This window comes from Sinohyriopsis cumingii, chromosome 6 (assembly GCF_028554795.1).
Source record: "Sinohyriopsis cumingii isolate HCF-2022 chromosome 6, ASM2855479v2, whole genome shotgun sequence".
Classification (NCBI taxonomy): domain Eukaryota; kingdom Metazoa; phylum Mollusca; class Bivalvia; order Unionida; family Unionidae; genus Sinohyriopsis; species Sinohyriopsis cumingii.
The window spans coordinates 63,758,419-63,780,900 of record NC_142966.1 but is presented as its reverse complement, the minus strand read 5'-3'; the positions used below and the strand labels follow the sequence as shown (position 1 = coordinate 63,780,900).

The 22,482-nt window shown below is 35.0% G+C and overlaps 1 protein-coding gene across 1 annotated transcript in view; it reads left to right on the top strand.

Annotated features, from left to right (window-relative positions):
* LOC149797080 (putative ATP-dependent RNA helicase DDX10) overlaps positions 1–22,176 on the top strand; it is a 44,324-nt gene extending 22,148 nt beyond the window's left edge. Inside the window, exons 11-19 of the mRNA XM_089961754.1 lie at positions 2,743–2,844; positions 4,619–4,706; positions 5,484–5,572; positions 12,205–12,871; positions 14,309–14,428; positions 15,714–15,875; positions 19,264–19,320; positions 19,972–20,132; positions 21,895–22,176. Coding sequence (XP_089817880.1) covers positions 2,743–2,844; positions 4,619–4,706; positions 5,484–5,572; positions 12,205–12,871; positions 14,309–14,428; positions 15,714–15,875; positions 19,264–19,320; positions 19,972–20,132; positions 21,895–22,108 — 1,660 coding nt within the window. The 3' untranslated portion in view covers positions 22,109–22,176. The remainder of the gene's footprint in view (positions 1–2,742; positions 2,845–4,618; positions 4,707–5,483; positions 5,573–12,204; positions 12,872–14,308; positions 14,429–15,713; positions 15,876–19,263; positions 19,321–19,971; positions 20,133–21,894) is intronic.
* Positions 22,177–22,482: the final 306 nt, after the last annotated feature.

Below are 22,482 nucleotides of genomic sequence, written 5' to 3'. Positions count from 1 at the left end.
ACAGATCATAAAAGATTACTGTAAAACCTGCCTTGAAAGACTACCTATTTTGCCAAAAGATAATGGTCTCTCAAGACATGTGGTCTCTCATAACAGGTCATAACACTGTATAATCAATAAAGCTGTACATGGAGAACCTAGTCTATCAAGACAGGTGGTCTCTCATAGCAGTGCTCATTCAAGACAGGTTTTAATGTAATAATGTTATACTCTAACTGAAATTCCTTTACCTTAAGCTAACTCTAATTATAATTGTGACGCATTCACTTTTATTCATGAGATCGCAATTTCATACATTTCATGGGTGCTGCAAATTATGAATGAAAAAGATCAAACTTTTAATGATGCATCTGTGAAAAACGTAGGATTCTGTGCTTTTTAAATACATTTACAAATTATAGTATTGAAAGAAATGTAATTTTTTAGCAGCATTTTTGATGAGAATTGTGATGAACAGAGTGATTCTGTTATATAATTGTAATGGCATGATTGACCACCTGCTAAATGTGACCAGCAATTATGAGTTTTTTTAAAATGTGAGTTTCAGCATTGCAATGAACAATGGTTGTTGTTGTTGTTGTTCTAGGGTTTAATGCCATTTTTCAGCACAAGATAGGCTATACATGGCGGCCAGTATAACTGGTGGAGGAAGAACCCTGGAAAACCCAGGGAAGAACCACCGACCCACGAGAAGCTATTGGCATGTTTTCCCACATACCTACACTAGCTGTGCCTTAGACTCAAACCCACGCAGACAGAGGTGAGATGGCAGTGATCCGGAATGGTGAGCGCTTTAGACCACTCGGCCACTCGGGCCTCTCAATGAACAGTGGTGTATTAAACTCAGATATGTGTAACCACAGTTGTCAAGTAGAGTCTGCATGTTGAGTGCAGATTTTTCCAAAACCAAGATGCAAAAAACATGAGGGAAAAAATTGAGTCTGTTTACCAGTTTAGTGTTTCAGCCAGGACTCACCTTTGTTGGATATACACAAAATAGAAATGAAGTCCCACAAAAAGGATACTCAGCATTTCATAAGTAATGCAAATAAAATAGACAAGGCATTTGTTTAACTTATTATTTGATATGGTTGCATCAAGCCGTTGTTAAATATCCAAATTTGTCAATAAATGGAAAGGAACTTATGCAGATGGAATGGTCTCTTAATCCTTCAGATTTCATTCAGTAGATACTCGGTTGGATCGACCTACGATTGACCATTTGATGACAAGATGGGGTGCCAAAATCCCAACCTTAGTCTCACCAGTCCTTGATCCAAAAGGCTTGGATAATTGATGCTTTGATTGGAATGACCAAATGTATATACTTATCCAAAACCTTAGGTTTTGAAGATGGATCAGTATCACTCATGAATCCCCCTGCATTTGTTGCCAAGAGCAGGCTATCATTCATGGGGAATCAAATATTGTTAATAATTCCAGTCTATTATGGATGCTTCATCTCAAGGTCATCTACAGGACCCACTGCGAGCTCAGAAGTGGTATTCATGAAGACTGAACCATTGTATTGAGGGAGATCTTTGTATCAAGGGAGATTTTGCATTCAGATAGGACAAGGATGGTGTATCATAATGGACACTTTTGTCCTCAGTAAAATGGGATATCTGTTCTGCATATTAGACTAAATACACACCAATGAATTTGTTTCGCATATCGGCTCACAAAGTTAGGACAGTTGCCACAAACATTGCATGTGAGCAAAACTATTCTCTGTGCAGTGGGATGGAGAGCTGAGTACACAGTTCCTGTATTAACAGAGATCTTTTATCCTAAAAGGCTCAATTCATTTGCGATGAACCTTTACCTGTTGTGCAAAATGTTAACTTTTCTAGGTCATTCATCAGCTTCATGACTTCAGCAGGATTTGCGGGAGGGAACATTTTTCCCTTTTTTCAGGAGCAGCTTCAATAATACTTACCCAATCATAATACACATACTCCCTCCCTGCTTTCCCTTAGTTACATCCATATAGAGGTCTTGTTTTCCGCTGCAGTCATGACTGTTGATTTCATGGGATTTGGTGCCAATCCCAGTAGCAAGGCAAAATCACTCTAACTGCCATTTAGGTTTATAGATATCTGTTAGCTTTCTAGGTGTAAAGTTTTAACCTGGGACTTTTCAATTTACAAGGTAGTTCTCCGAAGGGATTATGATTGGGTAAGTATTTTCGAAGAAACACATTTTGTTAGAAAAAAATTAGTTTCCTTCATTGAAGTTGAATTTTGAACTTGAAAACTCTATGACAGACCACCTGTCTTTAGTGACCACTTTGTTGGCAGAAATATGACCAGTCAAAATAATTTTTACTTTATTTGCCAAAACTCAACAATTACGAGGAATGAATATTAAAAACAAATGGATCCAGAAGATTCCCATGTGTGCATAACAGGGAGTAACTAATTGGATATTTAACATTGCAAAGAAAATAAACTGAAATGGATGTAGAAAAATATAAGAAACATTTTTGTTAAAGTTGATTTTTATTGTTAGTGAATTTTGATAACAGTTAGTTATGGTGTCCCTTTGTAAAAATTAAATTACGTTCGTGTTATATTTATTTGATTCACAGCCTCTCGCAAGCATGGCAGACATATTTGCAGTGATTTCATACCTTTTTTGTATCATAAATGTAGTTTAGTTTGGATGTAGCCAGGTTTAGTCTTACAATATAGTTTATTTCTTTTGACAATAGTATTTAATTTCATTATCTTTTCTTCACAGATATGAAACGGATGGAGAGTCTTTGCTTGTATTACTCCCGTCAGAGGAAGAGGCCATGGTAGAACAGTTGAAGGCCAAAAAAATACCAATAGATAAGATAAAGTAAACTTGCATTTTACATTTTTTTTTTCACTTTAAATAGTCCTTTTTTAACATCATTTATGATACAGGAGACATTCAAGTTCAGAAAAATAAAGTAGTTGATTTTATTTTTATTCAGTTCCAGAAATTCTAAATAGGCAGAGTGAATTATTTTATAACATTGTCCATCTGTCTGTCACCAATTTTTGTTTTGCACAAAATCTCAAGTTTTCCACATCTTACAGTTAATAAACTTTTTTTGATGGCTTGCATTTAGGGTAAGGAAGAACCATATGGATTTTGGGTTGAAAATGTCAAAGATGAAGATCATTTGACTGAAAGAAGAAATATGGTTTCCATGCAATAACTCAAGTTCTCCTCCATCTTTGGCTACTGTTTTTTTCTCTGGATGGATTGTACTTGAGGAAAGATTGTTTTTATGGTCAAAAGTGAAGTTTACTGTTATTGAAAGAAGAGAAATGGTTCCTGCACAATAACTGGAGTTCTTTGCCATGTACAGTGACATATTACACCTTGGATAAGGAAGAACTCAGTCTTTTTGGGTTTAGCATGTCAAGGCAAAGGTTACTGTGACTGAAACAAGAAAGATGGCATGCATAATAATATTAGTTCTGCTTCACATACCTGGTCCAAACTTGCTGGTGGATGGTTTGCACATGGGGAAGGAAGAGGCATATTGACCTATTTATTTGAGGTTCAAAAGGTCAAAGGCCAAGTCCACTGACTGAAAGAAGAACAATATTTGACAGTAATATTAGTTCTTAATCACAGACATGGACCAAACATTTTGTTTGGTTTGCTCTTGTGGTAAGAAAGAAGCCTATTGCTTTTGGGATTCAAAGGTCAAGGTCATTGAATGAAAGAGAAAATATTGGTTTCTACACAGAATTTCAGTTTTTGACTATGTACCATCACCAAAGTTTTTTGGATTACTTACACTTTGAATCTGAAAGAAGCTGTTGCTATTGTGTTAAAAAATTCCAAGGATTCAAAATGTCAACCACACAATCTCTGTATAGGAAAGAGTAACAGTGGTCTTTATACAGAGCATATTAAGTTACAGTGTTTTCCAGCCATCTATCTGGCCCTCAATAATCCATCAATCTGTTGCCAATTTCATTTCTGAACAAAAAAATTAAGATGTTCACCATAAGCAGTTACTAATCTTTGTGGACATTAAATAAGTCCATTAACATAAATTGAACATAATAGACCTGTACCGCACTTTGTGGATGGCTGGCACCTACAGTATGAAAGAAACCTATTGATTTTAGGGTGTAAATGTTAGGTGTCAGGGTCACTGTGACTAAAATAAGAAGCTTGGTTTTCCCACATCTGACACAAGGCAGAGCATATGATGCTGTGAGTTTCTTTGGACTTTCTGTTTGTTATCAATTTTGTTTCCACGCTGTAGCTTAAATTGTCTGCCATCTACATATATAAACTTAGGTAAAGCTTATTTGGGGAAATTAAAGGCCAAGATTACTGTGACCAAAACAATAAAAATGTTTTTCTCACAATAACCAAACTGTCAATCATTTACAGTTACCAGACTTTGTGGATTTGAGGTAAGGAAGAAACCTATTGATTTTGGGGTCAAAAGGTCAGAGGTCAAAATCACTGTGACTGAATCAAGATAAATTATTTCATGGTATTCTTGCTGCTTAAGATCACATTGTCTGCTTGTGAGGACTTGTCTCTGTATCTTCATAAATGTTGTCAAGCAGTGTAGAAATTAAAGTATTCTGAGAATTTTAATTTTTGTGTCTTGCAGAGTGAATTCCAAGAAGTTACAAAGCATTCAACCAAAACTGGAGGCAAACTGTGCTGCGGACCCATCCTTGAAGGAAATGGCACAAAGGGTAAATGTGGCAAAATAATTACAAATAATACATTCTAAGTTTGTTAATTGTGTGTAAATCTAATTGTCAAATAAATTGATTGTCAGATGAATTGGGTTGAGATTGAGTCAATGCTTTATATATTTAACACTGCATTAGTGTTGAGTAAATTCATTATAATGAAACTATCTGGTACAGTTATTACATTTTATTTGCATAGCTTTAATTTCAAACTCAATTGATTTTAAGTATTTCTAAATTATTTATTACAAGGTAATGCCTAGGTTTGTGATTCTTTAGTCCAACAACAACAGGCACATTGAAGAAAACAATATTTTGTTGTGAGCGTTTGAGAAAACTCTTTTGGTACAAATTTCATAATTATTTTTTATCAGGTGATTTGTAATATAAGAATAACTTGCTTTTTGCAAAGTTAAAACTCTTCCTCAAGAAAGAACTTAAACCCTCAAGCTTTTCCATTAGGTTTAATGTCTTTCTTTTTGCCCCAGCAAATGTTTGAATTGAAATCCCCCATGTTATATCTTATATTTATTAGATAAAATAATGACCACTAAATAATTGTTCAGAGTTGTTTACTATTTATGCGTAAAGCAGTGTCAGTCCATTTTTAATCTCTAAATACCTTCACTGATTTTCTAAGTTATGGTTCTGTATTGAATTAAACATTAAAAATTATACAGAACAATTTTCAAACCATTTTTTTAGAGAAATATGATTGATAAAGATTATGCTACTAAAAAATCTTCTTATGTGATAACATGTATCCTTGATTTTTAGGCTTTTGTTTCCTACCTCCGCTCAATTTTTTTAATGAGCAACAAGGCCGTCTTCAAAGTACTTGACTTGAATATAGAAGAATTTGCCAGGTAAGAACTTTAGTAGGCATGTTGGCAGTTAAGTTATTATTAATGTGATTGTACCTAAATTAATGTCTGATATATATGTGTAGAAATGCATATCATTATTCTTCTAATATAGGCAACACTCCAAAATTGGGACCTTTCCATTGGAACGTGTTAAACTTTTAATAAAGTTAATAATATTATTACTCTCGAATATAAACATTATCTTGCAAAATTTGAAAGAAGTGTGAAAAATGCACCAAGCAATTTGTTTTGATATCTCCTACTTATAAGCATTGTTTAGTAGTTATCTTTATGTTAATTTTTTTCACATAGTATGGCTGGTTTTCATATTATAATGTGACATTGTTAGGAAAAGATGAAGTTGATGAGAACTGTTTGTACTTGTACATTACAAAATGCATCAAGTGCTTTTACTGTTAATGATAACTAAATCTTTGAGCCATATTGCTAACTTTTAAACAAAGGCTGTTCAGCAACAGAACAATTGAAAAATACCATCTTTGCTCACATACAAGTCAAGTGCAACAGCAAAATACACATACCCAGATCATCCATTACATAATATGTTTGCAGATTTGGGTCTATATAGTTTGTTGGGAGAATTCAGTAGAGCAAACAGCAGAGACCCTGATCTGTTGGTACATTATGCAATGGCAGATCAGGATCAATGTTGTTTGCAGCTGGAATCCACTTATAAATGAGTATATAGGGTAACAGTATAGGTAAAAGAAATATTTTAAGTTTGCCAACCACCATGCATTTTCCACGAAAGCAACATGCCCAGTTATACATTGGTCTCAAGGAAATGAAACTGGTTTAGTAGAGTGACATTATTTTATTTTATTTCTACATGTGCTTAACATGAACATGAAAGTGTTGTGCTTTCACTTTATGAAGTACCATAAGCCTTAGCATGGGCTCGACTCCTTTGCTCTAACGATTATTTAGACTGACCAGAAATCAAGTTACATGTACTGTCTGTCAAACTGCAGAGTGAAACACCCATGAGTGATTGATAGGAACCACTCAAGGCATTCCGTAGAAGAACGTACAGATCTTAATTAACCTAAATATGAACTAGAGATAATCCTTTGACTTAATTTATTCAGCAACTAGAGCAATAGTTGCTGTCATGATAGTTGGATGGATTTTTTTTTGGAGTACGTTGACAAAATGAATAGGCTGATAATTAGTATCTCATTTCATGTTGTTAACCCTTTCAACACTGCTGATGGCAAAGCTGTCCAGGAGTTATTCCCCCAACACTGCAGACCGGTTGACTTGTGTCACATATATGCTTTGTTTGATGTTGTATTCTCTGATTGGTCAGTTCCAAGGGTCCCCCATTTGTAAATAATTATTTTGTAGTATGATTATTTGGATACCATTTAGATACATTCAGACTTTTAGATAGGTTGTTGGCAAGAAATAGGAGTTTTCCAATCAATAAATGTTTATCTTCAAGGTCACTTAAGAACATCAGAAATGGCAGACTTGTCATTTGATGAATCTAAATTGAAGATATGGGAATTCTGATCTTGTAGATATACACAAAGAAGAAAGGGAACAATTGTGATGAAAATGGATGGAAATTGTTTACAATAGTTTTGATGATGAGCACATTGAAGGCTTTGATCTTGCTGATGTTTACTACACCTGAATCTTGTCAGTGGACCAAATCTCAGTTATATTGTAATATTCACATATTTTCTGAGTGCATAGGCCCAGCAAGAGTGTTTGATGGAACTTGAACACCTCTTGAGTGTTTTAAGATATTTTATAGTGACTATGTAATTTTGGAAGTAGCAAAATATTCAAATATGAATGTACACCTTAAGCTAGATACTGACCCAAATCAACTCTAAGGTGCCTGGACTTGAGTCACATTATCTGAAATACAGTCAATGTATGGCATTTAAATATTGATGTAAATTATGATTTTTGACAGAGTATTAACTCTATTGGTCAAAAAGTGAGAAATTCTGGCTTTTTGGAGTCAATTTTAGATAAAGTATATCATGTGACGTGTTAGTTCAGGTAAAATGATACCTCTATTTCAATGAAGATACAGGTAAATGGTTTGCTAGCCAAACTGCTCAGTGAACTGTCTTGATCTTTCGTTAAATTAATCTGGTCTAATCACAGACAAAGCACATTTTTTATTCATATTTATTTCCATAAGGCAGACCATAAAACTGTACATTAAAGTTTTTAGTTTTTAACACCTGTAAAAATATTGTTACATACATGTGGCTTTCCCTGAAATGTGACATAATATTACATTTATTCAAAGCATAATATTTAACAACATGACATTGAATAAACAACAGAACACATATTACTCTTTAAATGCTTATCTTAATATTTTAATTGAATACCATGAAATTTATCATTAACTTACTGTTTGGTTTACTTGTATAATCACCTATGTGAGACTAAACTAGTTTATGAGCATATTTTCATTGACACAGATTTGTCTTTACAGTGGTACCATTTATGTATTCCTATCGCAAGACATAAATGTTTATAAGCCGCTGAAAAAATTGTTGCCTCTCTGTACAGACCTGCCAACCCTTATGATTTTGCTGTACTTCTTACATAAATGACCCTTAAATAAGGACTTTTGTCATTTGTCTGTACTGACCATACCACAACAGCCAGACCGACTGCAATGCTTAATTGTCTTTGGTATGCTGTTTCAAGTGTCAACCAACCAGTCCAGCTGTATGACTGTATTGTTACAGTGATCAGGAGTCTGTTATCTCAATCTGGCAAGCTGGCTGCCCAGTCAGACTGCATAACCAGCCAGTCATATCAACCATTCTGCAAGCTGGCTGGACTGTAAGGTATATATTGTCTTTTTTGTACAATAATTGGTCCAGCCTGATGAACAAGCTAATTGTGTGTATAATGATCAGTAGTATCTTACCTCTGATCTGTCACGCCAATAACCGATCAACCGGACTGACTATTCCTATGAAATTCATATCCAACGGGCAAAATGATGATGCATGCTGATGATACTTCATCATCATTTCCCACTGATAAAGGTAATGAGATAGAAATGCCAGAACATGCTGATCTGACAGTGGAACAGACAAAATTTTGATCATAGCAGCAATTTTATCTCTGTCTTAATGCCATCCTCCACCTTCAGTCAGTTCTACCTAAAGCATCAGTGACTTGGTGTATGTAGATGATGATAACAGTTCATCATTCAGAATCTTGCTACAATATTTAAAAATAGTTGGACATCACTTGCAGCATTCGTGATTCCAGTAATACAAGATTTTCTAACATGCAACTTTCTCCCCCTGGTAAAAGGTCATGTACAAAGATATACTTTATCAAGATGTTAATAAAGTGCACAGATAAGTCTTTAACAACATGTTGGAGTAATAACATTGTGTTGACTTCGTCCCTCCTTGAATTTGCACATCTGTAATGGTTTCTTCTGGCTGAAAATGTCACTTATGGTCATTGATGTTTTTCTATGCACTCCCTCCCTTTCAGTTGGCCACTTCTGTTAGGGTTTTGAATTAGGGCAAGAGGCACAAGCATTGCCCTTTAACTTCCAGAGCAGTTTCTTACCTCTGCATGACACTTTTGTGGAATGTAGATGTGAAAGTACAGTTGTTACCAGAGAATTTGCCGTGGTTGTTCTCAACAGTAATGGGTTCTTCTTGTTTCTCTTAGTGAACTGTATTGTAGGCAGTAATATACCACTATTTTTGCAGGCAGTCAGGGAGGGAATAGAGTGGAACAGAGCTTCTCCTTCCCCAGACCTCCCATCAATCATCAACAATACACCATCACTCACACCCACTTCCTAAGAACAGGTTGCTGTCACTAGGGAATCAACATTAATGAGTCATTCCTTCTCCTAGTGAACCAGCACTAGTTTTTTGTTCATTCTCCTTGATGGATTGTCGAGAGAATCAGAACTGCAGGAACCTGCATCTACCCAAAGATATTATGTGAGATATCAACTGTAAAAGACTTCCTACAGTTAGAAAGCAGGAAGGCAATACATAGCCCCACAGAGTTGTTAAAGGGAGTTATTAAATTAGTGTACTATGAGCTCTCGTAGGATCAGGTATGCTAATGAAGATTTCAGCTCTTAAAAGATGAGTGACTTAAATGAGCCTGGCCTTGATTGTAATGTCTTAATGCGGGACATAGTGGAATCATTTGACTGTCACACCCATTCTGCCTTCTCAGGTTTCCATTTGCATGACTTAGCCCTGCTGAGGAGAGACCTGATTCTTGTTGGGTTAGTGGTAACTGCGCAAACAGTGACCACTCCGAGTTATAAAACATCGCCTTAGACTTGGACATAAATTATTCACTTTCACTATATTTGCTGGGAAGACCTTTGATGGTGAGGGAATAATTAAGTGCAGAATCCCACTTGGATCACCCTCACATTATAAACAGATTGTCTTTTGTTGTGGTAAACTATCATTCAGAAAACGTCATCCTTTTCATAGTAGTGCATGATCCTACTGGGTGCACAAAAGTAGGGCGCTCAGTGTCCTGTTCTCCTAATGTGATCATGTCATGTTTTTGAAGGAGAAAGCAAAAATTATCTAGAAAAATATTTCTCCAATAATCTCTCCCACCCTCCCCATAATGCATGCATTTAAGTAAAAACTGGCACATCTGAGTATAGTGGTTGCCACCCAGCAGGTAGAAAGGGAAGTTAACCTGTAAGAATTGTTTCCCTTTGTCTATATAATTTTTAAGAACGAAAATGTATTTAGTCTTTCTTGGAGGGTTTAATTCAGAGGTAGCAGAAAAAGTTATCTTAATGTAATATGATCAGGTAAGTATTATTGGAAAAAGTTAACATAATTTTTACAAAAAATTGCATTTTTTAATGAATTGTTTTGTAAATGCACATATACCCCTAAATAAGAGATCTTCAGACTATATATTATTTAAAAAGCTGTTATTATTATTTTTGTTATTGTTATTATTATTATCAAAATCATTATTACTATTGACACAGGATGATTTTTTTAAAAAATTAAAAGAACTCTCACTCCTGAAATTGACCAGAGTTTTGTTAGATTGGGAAGAAATTTGTTCTTTATGTTGTATTGCCATTAAGAATTGACTGTTTTCATATCACTCTAATGTGTATAAGTGTGTTTATATCTGTGTGTATATAAATGTATACATGCAGTTTAAAATATACATTTTTGTTAAGTTCTTATAACTCAATTATTGTCAATTCTCCAATAGTACAATTCAGTGAGGTTGTGTATCTAAATAAACATGGCAGTATTATCTCACAGCTTGGTCACTTTAGTTTGTATTTCATATTTTAGAAACTTTAAGTCATTGCTTTTTCTACTTATCTGCATGACTGATTGTGGCAAAGTGGTTATCTTAATGAGCCCAGTACTTCTAGTAACCCCATTCCCATCTCCATATGTACCTGTGACTTACTGATATCTTTAATATGTCTGTGATCATGGCAAAAATGTTTCTTAGAGTATATGTATATCACCCATAATGCCACAATCAAGAACAATGGTTAGGGATACCACCTATTAATGAATACACCCATGCACCTTGTTCCTAGGTATTTTTTGGATTTGATTATCTTATTTGTTGATTTTTTTAGTGACATGTGGTGGAAATGTAAAAGTTGATGAAGAGGTAAATCATGATCAGTTACCAACTCCATTTCTAAAGTGGATCACTGAAACCTACTTTTTTTTTGTTAAGCATGAGTGATAATACTCAGGATTTGAATCTAAATTGCCACGGTGTAGGCATCAATATCCTGTCCACATATTTGCGGTTTTAAGTATTTTGAGCAAATTTGATTTAATAGTACATGCTTAAAATTTATTTTTGAGGTAGAGTTAAAGCTCATAAAAATAAGTGCATGCCAACAGTGTTATACACAATATTTACATCCTTTGTCTTTACACAGAAGAGTAATCACCCATTGTCTATGTTGGGAACTTTACACTTTTGAGGTTCATTTCAGACTCAATGTGCATTCACTGTAAAATTACATGCAACAATTTAATCCACAAAGCTAAATTGTAACTAGACACCTGGGCATGTATTGTGGTAATTTTGAATAGAATCATGATTTTCAAGGCAGGTTATAGCAGTTCCCTCCATCACCATGAATCAAGCAGGTATGATGACATATGGATATTTGTATATAAGCAAAGAGAGGGGTATGTGCTTAATAAGGAATGTGTGTTGTTGTTGTTGTTGTCATAGGGTTTGATGCAGCACAAGATAGGCTATACATGGCAGCCAGTATAATCGGTGGAAGAAGAAGCTGGGAAAACCCCAGAAAGAACCACCAACTCACAGGAAGCTATGGCAAGCTTTCTCACATACCTACATTTATCGAATCTGAGACTCGAACCCACGCAGACAGGTGAGATGGCAGTAATCTATAACAGTGAGCGCTTTAGACCACTCAGCCACTTGGGGCCCCAAGTAATGTGTGAATGTTACATTTAATTTTGGTAATTTATAATAGTTTAGGCCAGCTAAAAGCTTTTGTGATATAATGTTGGCATTGCACTTTTCATATAAAGGTATAGTGTAAGTTTACTCATTTTTGACATTTATTGTGTCTCATTTTTTTCAAATAGGTCACTAGGTTTGGCAGTGGCACCAAAGGTTAGATTCCTCAAGAGAGAACAGAAGCGACTGGCAGAAAAAGAAACAAATAAGAATGGCACCAGGGATAGTGAAAGGGAAAGCAGGTTGAAGAGGATTCATTCAGACTCAGAGAAGGAGGATGAAGAGGAGGAGGAAAATGAAGAGGAAGTAACAGACAGTGAGACTGGGTCTCAGTCTGAACACAGTGAGTCTGGGTCTGAGTCAGAGAATCTTTGGATTGAACAGGGGCTAACAGGGGCAAAGCAGAGTCAAAATAGACCAGCCAAATTTAAACAGAAACAAAGTGTTAAACAGTTGTCAGACTCCATAAAGAGAAAAGGTTCTTTTGTGCAAGAAAGTGATTCAGACTTTAGTGAGGATGCATCTGATTCATATGGGGATGATTCAGACATGGGTGACTCAGATGGGGATGATTCAGATAGGGGTGATTCAAACACCAGTGATTCAGGTCATTTTCAAGAATTTAGGACTTCAAAAATAACAGCAGGAAGTAATACACTTGATGGTAGAAAAGATGTATCAGCACAAAATACAGGAACAGGAACTTTTAAATTTGATGTGGATGAAGATGAAGAGGAACTCTTCACTGTGAAAAAGAGCAATGTTGATATAGAGTCAGAAACAGATGATTCTCAGGTAATGATCATCATGGTAACAGTCCTATTTTATGGCACTGTGAAACTATAATAAGTTTTACTTTAACATTATTTCTTAATAGTCAGAAAAAAGAATAAATTTATGTTCAGTTAAATCATCATTATTGAAACCCAGCATTGTGAGAATATTTTTTAAACCAATATTGTTCTTGAAATTTGCAGCTGCTTGTCGAAATAAATGAACATTGGCATAATTTTAGATGAAGTGAGTGACAAATAGGCTGAAGAATTTACACCCGAATATTTAGGTCTATTTTGTTTTCTTCAGCATTATAATAGTAAAGTTTAAATGCAATTTATGCTTAAACTTAACCTTCAGTTTTCTTGTTTTCATATTTACAGTTATCTGATTATAATAATCAGATATTATCAATCTAAGTTTTCATTTTGTTTACATTTTTAATAAAAGTCTGCAATATTGTAGTACACTGTCCATCTAAATCTTTGCCTGTTTCTTGATTTATCTGTCCATCATGCTGTCTTCTCAGACACGTTTTGGACAAAACTGACCAAATGAGAGCTTGTCGTAAAATTGGCCCATCCTCCATTAAGTGTCATGTTTCAATTCAGGCCACTGTGGTTAAGGAGTTGAACTCGTAACAAGTAGTGTATCCATTTGATTTACTCTCTTGGATCAGCCTAGAATGACTAGTGTGGTGTGACAATGGTGTCACAAGGAACTTGAATCTTTATTGCTTTAACATGAAATAACCTTCAGAATGTAAGTGCTGCAAAAAAAAAGATCATTAAAAAAATGACACCCCCAACCCACTTGTTGCTCTATCACAGGATCAAATCTGCCACAAAGAAATGTGCACCTAGCATTAAGTTTATGATGGAATGCAATCAAAGTCACCTGAGTATAATAATACAATTTATGGTCATGTGGGTTTTCCCTACAAAAATATATAAAGAACGGGCATTTTTTTTACTCGAGTTTATGCAGTTTCTAACAGTCATCAACAAAAGGATAAGAAAGTGGCAAAGAAATATATTTAGTTAAATTTATCCATTTTCTTAATACTGTTTCTTAAAGGAAACAAATGAAGACAGAACTTCATTTGTGCAGCAGCAATTAAAATGAAGTTATTAAGTAAGGAATAAAATTAACATTGGAAGAATCACAAATAAAATATTAAATACACGTAAAAGTCTTAAAATGTTATGGAATTGTTATAAGACTTTAAAATATGACTAAAACTTGTTGTGCTGTAATTGTAGCATTCCTGAATTTGCAGAGATATATAAATACATAGAATATAAAGTAAACAGAACTGTAGAAGTTAGCGTGATGGACTCGCAGTCAGCACAATGTAATCTTGTTTGTGTTAATGTGCTGTTAATCACCAATTAATGAATCACATGGAATAGTTGTCTCCAAATTGAGATCGATTTTTACTTATTTTTACTTTTGCAGGTTGAAGATCGGCACAAGAGAGATAAACAGAAGGCACTTACTAAAGCAGCTATTGCGAAGAAAGTTAAGAAAAAGAACTTGAAAGTGAATAAGAAAGTAGTATTTGATGAGGAGGGTGAGGTGAGTCGTATCTAGATATAAACCATCTATTGCATGCTACGGCTCAGGTATTAAACCTGAGACTACTTAGGTAAAAAGTAAGAATGTTACTACTGCACAAACTAGGCTATATATATATATATATATGTGTGTGTGTGTCTTATCCAAGCTGGAAGGGTGTCAACACACTTTTTAGATCATCGTGACAGATTGTTGGTGTACGTGGAATCGATGACTGGAAAGAACTTCTGACTGAAGTTGTTTGTGCATCAACACTAAAAATGTTTAGGAGTGAAATGAATTCTGTTCTTTAAATATCAAGGACAAATTTTGGCATGAATATTATTACAAGGAAACCAAGCATTTCCAACCCATTAGTAAATATATTTTGTTTTACCCTGCAAAAGTAAACTATAGAAGGTTGAGCTTATCCATGGACTAATCAGTGTTGAGTAATGTCAAAATAATCATATCAGCATATTCTATAGCACAGGATAGAATTTGATCTTTTAATTGTTTCCTCAATGTGTAGAGCAAACCTGTAGCTATTGCTTTATCTAGCCTCCATCTTGTAGAGCAAAACTTTAGTTATTGCTGAATCTAACCACCATCTTTCGCTGTCCCTGCCATGATTGGCTAGGGTATATGGCTTCAGTCATGCCTGTCCATCCATCTATTCATTTGTCATACCATCTTAAAATCTTTAATGCATGAGCAAAGTACTGTGCAGCTTCGGAACAATGTAGGCACTTATCTCACATTTCTTGGCCATGATAAAGTCAATTATGTTGAAACAAAACAGTAACAATAAACTCTGCAACTTTTGATGGACTTGGCTTTGCTCAGCAGACATGTACATAACATAATTGTGACCTTCATAGGTGTATATCTTCAAGAAGTTCTGATGGGATGGTTCACCAAAGAGCTTGAACCCTTTTTTTTAAAAACCATTTTAGTTTGCAGCATCTCTGTTTTATGGACAGATTTCTAGTCTTTATTTTACTGAGTTTTTATTCAATGTTAGATTGTTTAAGATTATCTGTCCAAGTTAGGAGATTATATTAGAAAATTATATATTTTTCATTTTGATAAAAATATGCCTGACTTCTTATTAAAAAGTCCTTGTTTTTATCTGGATATAAGAAAGAGAGACTAATAGTAAAGAAAAACTAATATGTTTTAGCTCCCACACACCCCAATGGATTTTGTTACTTGGTATTTCGATACAACAAAATAGTTCCATAAAAAATGCATTGTAAGAAACATGATATAAAGTACAATTTTCTAAAATACCTTTCACCTTTAGGCCATTCATGACAGACTGAAGACACCACAGGCCAGCAGGAACATAGTGGGTGATGAGGAGGCAGTGGGAGGTATAGATATTGAGGTGGCCCGGAGGAGGATGAAGGAGGAAGATTGGGTTGACAAGCAGCTGTTCAGAGAAAAGATTAAGAAGAAACATAAGGTACCCTGGTGTATAAGGGAATCCAGTTCTTTAGCCTCTCACTTATTTTCATTATTGATTGTGACCAATTTCTGACATGGCTGAGGAAAGGGCATGTCATTGGGATGGTCATTAAGGTGGAGATGATGAAGACGTGGAGAAAAAACAAGCATGTTCGGATGAGCTTTTAGTGTGTATCACTAGCATCACTTATAAAAGCATTGGGAGGGATGATCAAGTGCGTTGTCAGTTACTTATTGAGTGCTGTTTGACAACAAGGTTTGTTACTACATAACATGGTGTCACAGTTTGGTTTCTATGATAAAGCAGGGTGTAAATCACATCACATCATTCTGTCTATTTATGAATGATCTGGTCATAAAAAGAATGAGAACAAGATTTCTTTGGAAACACAGTTGTATTTCTTCTCATGTTGTTAAAGTCAGTTTAAATACAAATCATATAAGAAATTAATTGAAAGTGTTTGTGCTGGGGCTTGCCAGCTCACCCCATTATACATTAAAGGTTAGGACAGAATCTTTTTTTATTGTTTTAAGTTTGTCCAAAAATATTGTAGTTTTTGCTATATTTTCACCAGGAGGTAACAGTTTTATAAGATTCCCTTCAAAAAAGTGACAAAGAACCCAGACCTTTAGAAATAACAATAAAATTAACTGAACCAGAACCCAGACATTTACGATAACACAAAAATTAACGGAACCAGAACCCAGACCTTTACGATAACAATAAAATTAACTGTACCAAAACCCAGACCTTTACGATAACAATAAAATTAAGTGTACCAGAACCCAGACCTTTACGATAACAATAAAATTAACTGTACCAGAACCCAGACCTTTATGATAACAATAAAATTAACTGAACCAAAAACCAGACCTTTACGATAACAATAAAAATTAACTGAACCAGAAAAATCAAGTATCTGAATAAATGCGAAACATGACATCATTTGCATCATGATTATGTATTTTAACTCCTCAGCCAAATGATATCAGGCAGCATCCATTGCATTACAGTAATGGTTTTGACAAGAGACAGAAGGAACCTTTCAGCTATATGTCAGTGATTACTAATCTGTTAAAGATGGAATGATTAACTATAATAGGTATTTTGATGACTGTGGCACTACAGTGGCATTGACAAATATATAGTCAGGTTTATTGTTTTCAGTATACAACTTCACCATATAATCAAATGAAAACAGTAGCCAAACTCAAATATTTTGCTTTTTTGTGGCTCTCAGAACAATCTGCACCCTATTTTCAGGTTCTACTTATCAGTCATGGTTACCAATGATCAATGACGGGCTGTATTGTTTATAGCTGATTGTTTTGCTATTATTGATGTTTTGGGGTTTAATGGCATTCAACAGCTCAAGATAGGCTAAATGTGGCAGCCAGTTTAACTGGCAGAGGAAGAACCTGGGAAATCTCCAGTAAGAACCACTTCCCATGGGAAGCAGCTGGAAGCTTTCTCACATACCCACATTGGTCAATCCCAAGACTCAAACCAACATGGACACAGGTGACATGGCATTGTTTGGTTAAGATGAGTGCTTTAGACCACTTGGCCTCTTGGGGCCCCTATATTAGACTTTATGGTGTGGTCATTAATAGCAGTGTTTATATACATATTGTGCTAAAATAAATACTATGCCGCTACTCGTGTTTAAAATGTGGTCATGTGACATTGCATCTACATACTGAAAATGAGTTTGTACAATGATATTGGTCATAATTGACAGTTGGTCACTTATAGCTGAGGTTGTTTAATTCAGGTTTTACTGTTCAATACATTTTTACCAGTCTCAAAGGACTGTCCTGGGAAAAGACCAGCCACCAGCTGCTGCTGCAAGATGACAGAAATCTTGAGTATTGATTTTTTCATCTGATTGCTTTTATTATGAAGGCTTTTGATGCAGTTGTATATGATTTTGTAAAGCTCATAGTGGGAAAGTAAATCATAGGTTTTCTATGCAGATTACCTTCATAGCAACTCCTTTACTGTAAGTTATAAAAGTCTTAGTAACCCTAATGGGAAAAAATAAAATTGTGGTGCTTGCGCATAACTATTGCAAAGATATCTGAGAATAAGCAGAGCATTAATGGATGGGGATGCCTGACAGAGGGTGTGATCAGATGTATACAAGAGGCAATTTCAATGTCCTGTGGAAACTTATTGATGTCCATCATAAACCTGTGTATTCCAATTTGTTGACACCTGCCAAAATTACCCCAATTAAGCCTTTGCAAGCAGGAGATTGTGCAAGGGACTTCAAATTGATGTTGTCACAAGCAAAAAACAGACTTATTTCTGAACTTTAAACAGACTGATGTCGATGATGCGGGAGGGCCCTTCATATGAGATATTTGACTTCAGAAAAGTAAATAGAAACTGGAAGAGCAAGAAGGATAGTAAGGTGTTTCCATTTGACAGTTTTTTAGAACTAATGCTTCATTGTTTTTATTTATATTTTTATCCTATGAACTTTGTTGCAAGAAATTGACTGTATGTTTCAAAGACAAATACACTAGTAATTGATGGATATAATTGTAGGTAAGTTGTTTGGTTTCACACAGGTACTTTTGTGTCATGTTAGGTTTAAGAATAAGTCTTGTACTTGTACCAGTATTTACTTTGCTAACCAACATATGACCTACTTTTTGAATGATCACTGACCCGCTTAGAGGCTAACAGAGATGCAACACTGTATACTTTTGTCACCCATAATATCCAGTTGTACAAACAACTTAAATTTGAATATGGAGACTGCTATAAAAATATTGTGGAATCTATGGTAATTATATTGTGGAATCTATGGTAATTATATTGTCATCCTGATCAACCAGCTGTTGAACTGGTGATCATCAGTTTTGTTTCTGCAAGATAACTCTCTCTGGAAATTTTGAAATTTAAACAACAACAAATGTGGGGTGTACCTTTATATTGATTAGACTTAGACTAAATTCGATTTCAAGTCTTCTGTGTTGTCATCGGGAGAGTTATTGCCCCAGATTGCTCCCTGTCAACTTAAGTTTTGTTTCCACCACTTAACTTTACAATGGATTATTTGATTTCACCAGGATCTTTCATACAGCTCTATGTTAATGAAACCTTGATTGAGTTCAATCTCTGTTTTCCACAACTTTATTTTTTGAAAGGAATTGAGCCTCTTGATTGAAGGTCCTCCTGACCTTGCTTTCTGCAGCATAACATATATCTATATATATATATATATATATATATATATTAGGTTTCTGGTTTGTGGTCCACTACCGATCAACTGTAAATAATGAAAGCAAATAAGCTTTTTTTGTTAATTGAAAATGTCCGATTTCTTTAATGTATGATTACAATGTGTTGATGCCTATCATTTCATTATCTTTAGGAAGAGAGACTAAAGAAAAAGCAGGAAAGAAGAGCAAAGATGCAACAGAATCGAGAGGTCAGTGAGACTAGATTTAATTCAGTCAGTGGGTGGTGATGAAAGTTGAATTCTAGCAGAAATGTCAATGTTTATACATCATATGCTTTGTCATCACAGTCAAAGTTGCTGTTTCTTTGTAGTTACTTTAATATCAAATACTTAATTTAATTTTGGGATAAAAATATAAAAGTATACACTTGAATGCTGTTAATTTTTTTATGAACTTTATATTCCGTATAGGCTGCAAACATTTGCAAGCAGAATTTACTTGCATTTGTGTTATTAATACTGAGAGGAGGTATTATTCCTTTGTCAAAATGGAAATGTGGCTACCAAATATGCTAAGTGTTGAGTCCAACTACAGACACAGACTTGCCATTTCTTAATGTTCCACCTGTTCTTGGTCTTTGCAGTTTATTAGGAGTAATCATTAGAAATATAATCTGATCTGTCAGTGCTTTAAGCAATGGCACATCAGGGTCTATGTTCTTTGCACTTCTAAGTGAGTATATCTGGTAAATTGAACTATAATATATAACAATAGGTGCCCCAATCATTCATTAAACAAGCAGTTGAGACATAGCATTCCATGGAAATCTCTTTTTATTAACCTTGAAATCTCATATTTTAATATCTGAACTCATCATTTATATTTACATTGGTTTTCAGGATGAACAGGAAGAGGATGAGGGGGATGAAGTGGTTTTGGGAGGGGAGGAGAGTGAGGTTAATCCGCTGGACTTTATCCCTGACCCAGATGAAATTTATGGTCCTGAAAAGAGTGGAGATGAGGCTTCAGAAAATTCCACAGAGGATGAGGAGAATCAGGAGTAAGTGCTGGCCTGTTAATTTCACCAGAGTATTGTACTAGCTCCGGTTTCCGTTTTGGCTAACTTAGATTGGTAACATTAATTATTGTGCAGTGTAAAGTGGTAAAGAGCCTGCTGGCTTCTGGTGGCAGTGTTAATGCTGGCCCTTGCATAGATTTGATCACATGGTTTAACTAACATTTTTATTGGCCAGTAAAAAGATTTACAATTTCAAGTTTTAAATTATGTTTAGGAGATTAAAATGTTGTTGTTGTTGTTGTGGGGATTAATGCCATTTTTCAGCACATGATAGGCTATGTATGGCAGCCAGTATTAATGGTGGGGAAAGAACCCTGGAAAACCCCCGGAAGAACCACCGACCCACGAGAAGCTACTGGCAAGCTTTCTCACATACCACATTGGCTGAATCCTAGACTCGAACCCACGCAGACAGAGGTGAGATGGCAGTGATCCGTAACGGAGAGCGCTTTAGACCACTCGACCACTTGGGGCCCCGAGATTAAAATGATTAGCCTTAAATCTACTTTGTTTACATTGATTGTACAACAACCTATATATATTTGCATTTAAGTCAAGTGCAGCTGCCAACTGCACAGACCCAGACCCTTGCACGATGCTGAACAAACAACAGAGACCTGAACTCCAGATGCATTATGCAATGGCAGATCTGAGTGTGTGCAGCTTACAGTTGCACTTGACTTTTATGCAGGTAAATATGGTATTTTGCACAATTAATGTTAAATAAATTATATTTAAAGCTTATATTTTTAATCTCCGAAACATAACTATAAACTTGAGTTTGAAGATTTCCATTATGCATTGGCTGATCAGTGTCTAAATTGTCTGCAGTCGGACCTGAGTTATAAATGTGTATGCAGTAATCACCCAGATTGGACGGCTGAATTAATAGTCATATGATCTTCCATGTGCATGCATCTACACCCAAAGCTAATAATATTTTTGTACTTCACGTATGTAAAGTCTTTTTTCAGTTGGTCGAAAACACAAGTAATGAAAGATGTAATATCCACTTACTAGTATTATGTCACTTTTGCTTGGCTACATTACCAAACAATACTAAATGAAACAATTAATTTCATTAGTTGACAAAAATGTCATCACATGAGGGCTGTGACATTGTATCATAGTCTTGCCACTGTGTCAGTCTCATTTCCAGTATTTGCCTTTGATTTTCTTTCACTATGGTATCGATGAATTAATAACTGTTTAGTTATACATTTAGAAAGAAATAAAGATAGAAATTCATTTGCATGATATATGATAAACAGTTATTTTCAGGGTGATTCAGTTTTTCACAAAATTGGTTAGTCCGATTGAATTGTAAAATAAAATGTTAATGATAGACAAACCTTCTCTTTGCTTTCTTGAAACATACTCTTTAGTTTGAGAAATATGAAATTGACACAACATAAATCAAATTGTTAGAAAAAAATGACAGGGAGCATTCATGAATGAAAAACATTTCAATAAATGATGATTTTAATCTGCATTTAAACATGGCTACCCATTTTCAATGCAAAAGAAAAAAGAAACAATTTAGTAAAGACAATGATTTGATTTCTGCAAAATCTGCAGGACTAAGTTTGATGAGGAGTTTCCGGAACTTTTTGTCTAAATTAGTAGAGGCCAGATAATTGATTTCAGGTCTAGTTGACTTCATGTTTCTCACAGCCAGATGGCTCCTCCCTTGAAAACTAGTCCACTTTGCAGCAGAATTTGTTCCGTTTTTGCCTTATTTTAGACCTCAAGCAAAGAAGAGGAAGATATCTAGGCATGAGAAGGACAATGATGAAGGCGGGAATGTAGAGAAGAACATTGATAGAGAACCTGGTGTCTGGGAGGTGGAGGAGGAAGATTCAGATGACAAGGAAGAGGAGGATATGATGGAGGACACAGGGCCTGACCTGCAGACTGATGAGGCAATTGCACTGAGACTTCTTCAGGGAAAGAGATGATATTTAATGACTTAATTGTTATCTTTAGCGATTATGTTGATTGAAACATATAAAAAAGGATATATTTTGGTTTTACTTTGTTTTTCATTTATATCACCTTGCTCTGGAATATTTATGGTCTTGTACAGGAATAAGTTAAATATGTTACACAGTTTCATGGAATTCCTCTTTGCTCCTTTTTCTCTCTCTCACTCCTTTCATCATGCCATAATTGACAGAAATTTATTGAAATTTTTTGGGTGAGAGATAACAAAGATTATTAGCTGGTTGAAAACCTTGAACTTCAACTTATACCAGTCTAGAAGAATTCAAGTTATTATAATGGTAAGTGTACAGTTTCTATAGGATTTCCCTACATGGTGCCATGGATACAA